At 35.8% G+C, this 4,023-nt stretch overlaps 1 protein-coding gene across 3 annotated transcripts; it reads left to right on the top strand.

Moving 5' to 3' along the window:
• Positions 1 to 13: 13 nt before the first annotated feature.
• On the top strand, positions 14 to 3,060 carry LOC112451730. Of its 3 annotated transcripts, none has more exons than XR_003040410.1 (8): positions 14 to 415; positions 495 to 596; positions 748 to 917; positions 1,191 to 1,330; positions 1,416 to 1,679; positions 1,819 to 2,029; positions 2,153 to 2,670; positions 2,762 to 3,060. XR_003040410.1 is itself a non-coding variant. In XM_025011552.1 (7 exons), the coding sequence occupies exons 3-6, from the start codon at positions 800 to 802 to the stop codon at positions 1,864 to 1,866; spliced, it is 591 nt and encodes a 196-aa protein (XP_024867320.1). In that variant the 5' UTR covers positions 14 to 415; positions 495 to 596; positions 748 to 799; the 3' UTR covers positions 1,867 to 2,670; positions 2,762 to 3,060. The 3 variants fall into 3 exon arrangements, 1 of the variants encoding a protein (XP_024867320.1); XR_003040409.1 differs by having other exon boundaries at positions 748 to 938; XM_025011552.1 differs by having other exon boundaries at positions 748 to 938; positions 1,819 to 2,670.
• Positions 3,061 to 4,023: the final 963 nt, after the last annotated feature.

Below are 4,023 nucleotides of genomic sequence, written 5' to 3'. Positions count from 1 at the left end.
AATAAAATAAAAGCGCGCGCGTAGCGCGCGCCTGTGTTGTTCTAGTCTATAATAAAAAAATCCATGGAGACGCGAGAAGTTGTTGTTTGGAGTCGAATATCTCGCACGTAGTGTTGCCGCTTTTCCGCGTGCGTGATTGGCCGGTCGAAGCCGGGTGATCGAGATCGCGGCGAGTTCCGCGAATTTCGTGCGTGTGCGTCGTGTGATGTGACCGATGTGACAGCTCGTGTGTGTGGTGTCGCGAGGTTAGTGGGGTTAATATTTTCTCTATGCATATAGATAAAATATCAAATATGCTCAGCAAAGTCCAACCCTACGGCCGTGCATCGTAAACCACGTGCTGAGCGGGCAACATTTTTTATAAATGGCTAACGGGGCAATGGCAAACCCACTTGGAATGGACAAATATCTGGAGGTAAGTAAACATAACCTGTTTCGGTTGCTCGCTATACTCATATTATTAAACGGAGTTGTGATAGATATTTTAATTCAAGGATTATACAATAACGACTATCCAAGTTGGAGTGGCGTGTCTATAGCATTAATCAGGAGGGACGTGCAGCTGTGGACATCTAAAAGTTACTGACACTGTACAGGTAAAGAAAGAGATACATGTTGACATGTATGCATGTATACATATACGCGCGCGCGTGTGTGTGTGTGTGTGTGGTGTGTGTGTGTAAATTTGCAATGGTTGATTAATGGTAATTAAAATAACTAGATATAGATATGTCGCTGCTTTTACAGTGAATGACATACATCCCAGTTGTATCAATAATAAAATTGTGAAAGAAGGCAGATGTACAAATGGTCCCTGTTTTCACGCCGATCAAATAGACGAATTGAGAATTGCACACAGCCTGGAACTTATGATTTTTTCTCAAACAGCGGCATATCCGTCATCTTTACATTCTTAGGTGTATCAACGTTGTTTTGTGGTAAAAATCCTGTTACTCCTGTTACTTCCATGCAAGGCTCTTGTGAAGATGTCACATCACTTAATCCTAATACTAATTTTGACGCAGGTTTTATTACGTTATTAATCGGTTTTAAAATATAATTCAAAGATAAGAAATCAGCGAAAGAAAATGTTACGTATAGAAAAGTAGACCATAGTGATAAGTTTTCAACAAGCACGTATGTCATAGTCATATCTCACACGTGTATTAACGAAGATATTGTTTGAACAGCTAGCGAATGGCAGGAGCCAAGAGCTTCTCTGAGATACGTAATATTAGTGCCAAACGTAAGAAAGAACCAACTGGAGGTGAAAAATCAATTGGGGCACCTGATACGCGCAGTGGATTTTCCATCTAATAGCAGGGTCATGGTATCTTTCCTTTCTTTCCTTTTCTTTCAATGATACATCAATCAGACAATAATTATAAATGCCATCTTCTTCTTTCCTCCTACAGATTTACTGTGCATCTGATAGTTATTATATGTTGATTTGCGTACATCACAGTTACGATTTAGTGCTAAAGTTCGATTCTGACTTTTTGAGAAGCGCATTTATAAAAGCATTTGAAAAATTTATATCAGAAATCTCAACGTCCAGGGATGCACACTTAGTGCAAATGATAACTAATACCACGCATGCGGCACTACTTAAGCAAGCGATAATCAAGAAGCACCGTCAAAAAAAATTAGAAATGTTTTTCTGTGTTGTATTTGCGCAGGTATATATCACTTTTCTCTTTTTTTCTTTGTTGATTGTTGAAATAAAGAAATAAGACAAAAAATATATTTAAATAAAATATCTTATTTAACTAGAACTTTTGTCGAGACTCGTAATACATGTCCGCGAAATGTCTTCAGGTATTCCATATCGCGCATACGGAAGAAGTTTGCAGATATTTCATTTAGTGGACAAGGATAGAAACGACTTCATATCGTTTCGGGAGTTTGTTAATATGTTGGTGATATTTCTGAAGGGTTCTGCTGAGGAGAAGATGAAGTTGATGTTTGACATGTACGACATCAATGGTACGGGAAGACTGAAGGGAGAAGAGTTCTCAAATATGTTAAGGTTGTACACCTTATCAATCGTCTAATTCTAAATAACACTTTCATCTGCTGCATCTGCTGCATACGTGCTACTGATATTACAGTAGTACCTACGTTATTGTTGAACATATATACATGTACGTAGATCATTTATGGAGATCGTCAACGCTGACGTCACGGACGATGAGCTGGAAGCTTTGGTGCAATCCATGATGTATCACGCTGACTTGGCGAATAAAGAGACGATAAATTTACAAGACTTTCAGTAGATACTAAGTGACTTTAATGATAAATTTAATTACGCGGAATTGGATTTCAATGTGCCTATGGACGGGAAAAGCAACAGGAAACTTCACGCGGGCGTGAAGACAGTTAGATCGACGTTTATTGGCGAGGTACAAAAGACGGTGGAGAATCTGTATGCTGATCCAAGCGAATTGCAATCCAGAGGCAAAGTTAAAAGCGTTGAACGAGATGCGAAGGAAGAGAAAAGTAATAGCGAAATTATCGACAAGGACGAAAAAATTGTCGAAGAAATGAAGAGACACTCGGACGATTATTGGTATCCTATAATGAAGTACCTTGCTAATAAACGACTGCAGATATTCTGGGCATGTTTATACACTTTGTTCCTGCTTGGGAGTTTTACGGAACGAGTATATTGTACGTTCTTCAAGTCAATCCACAATGAATCTCTAACTTGAATTTTTTATCGCGCTTCGCGCGATGGTAAACGATCCGCTTTTATTTACAGAAACGAGAGGTGCAGTGTCAGCTATGATGTTTACTTATTCTACGTTATCATGATGATGGCGAAAATGACTTGTTCAATTCTAACATTCTTCTCAACTTTAGGATTCGATATCGAGTTTTTTTTCTACATTTTGCAAAAACACATGGCGATTGATGCAATATATAACAAAACAGCTGTCATTTTATCTGAATATTTGTATAGCAGCCAAAAAACTGAGATATCTCCCAACTTGCTTGTTTCAGATACATTTGTATTGATTGTAATTTGTGCATAATTTAAGAATAAAACATTTCTATACATAAACGCAATTGGTACGATAAACCTTTTCTTTAATATAAATAATGTGATACATTTTACTTTTTTGTAAAATTGTAAGAATAGTATCTCTTCCCTCCCCCTCTCTCCCTCTGCCTCCCTCGCTCACTTAATAATTACACAAGCGGGAGTATACTCAAGTAGTTAAATTGAATTATTTCAATTAAACTTGTTTAATTTTACATTTTATTTCATTAAATCTAATTAATTTAATAAATATAATTTGCATGTTAGTAAAAGAGTGTTATTAATTAAAGAAAACATTTGTAAAACATTTGTAATGATCTTTCTTCGTTCAGGAAAAACATTGAACGCGATTATTTTTGCACGTATATATATATATATATATATATATATATATATATTCTAAAAAACGCAGGTTATTGTGATGAGTAATGACAAACATAGTTATAATCACAGGCTGTACGGACAATAGTTTTCCTTTGGTGACAAATTCTGATACATTGAAGGGAATAATCACTTAAGTAAGTCACTAAATATTTGACACATTAATGCATATATTGTTATAGGCAAATCCAAGTCAATCTTTTTTAATATTTGAGCATTTTCATTAAACGTTTACATAGATATTATATGCTTAGAAGATTATTTTATGTATTTTTTCGAAAATTTATGTACTAGCGTCGCTGATGCCTGATCCACTAAAGTTGATTTGTTTTGGAAACTTACTCTTCGTCTCTCTCTAAGAGAGATAATTAAAAAGAAACGAAGAGTGAAGATTCCGAAATGCATTAACTTTAGTGGATCAGTCATTAGTGACGCTGAATGTACAGCATAAGCTTATTAAGTGGATAACTAATGTTTCTTTCAGGCGAATTGGAATAAAGCGTATAAACAATAAAGTTTATTTTAACATTGCTAAAAAATAGATGCGAGTGATCAAATTAGAACTACAGTGTTTGTAGAAATTCAGGGCTATGTATGTG

This window comes from Temnothorax curvispinosus, unplaced genomic scaffold, assembly GCF_003070985.1.
Source record: "Temnothorax curvispinosus isolate PA1 unplaced genomic scaffold, ASM307098v1 QBEX01002480.1, whole genome shotgun sequence".
Classification (NCBI taxonomy): Eukaryota; Metazoa; Arthropoda; class Insecta; order Hymenoptera; family Formicidae; genus Temnothorax; species Temnothorax curvispinosus.
This window is presented reverse-complemented; position numbering and strand designations above follow the sequence as displayed.

Coding starts and splice junctions, on each gene's coding strand:
- LOC112451730 (XM_025011552.1), top strand. CDS start 800: ATGTACAAATGGTCCCTGTTTTCACGCCGATCAAATAGACGAATTGAG. Junction 939..1,190: donor TGTATCAACGTTGTTTTGTG/GTAAAAATCCTG, acceptor TTGTTTGAACAG/CTAGCGAATGGCAGGAGCCA. Junction 1,331..1,415: donor CATCTAATAGCAGGGTCATG/GTATCTTTCCTT, acceptor TTCCTCCTACAG/ATTTACTGTGCATCTGATAG.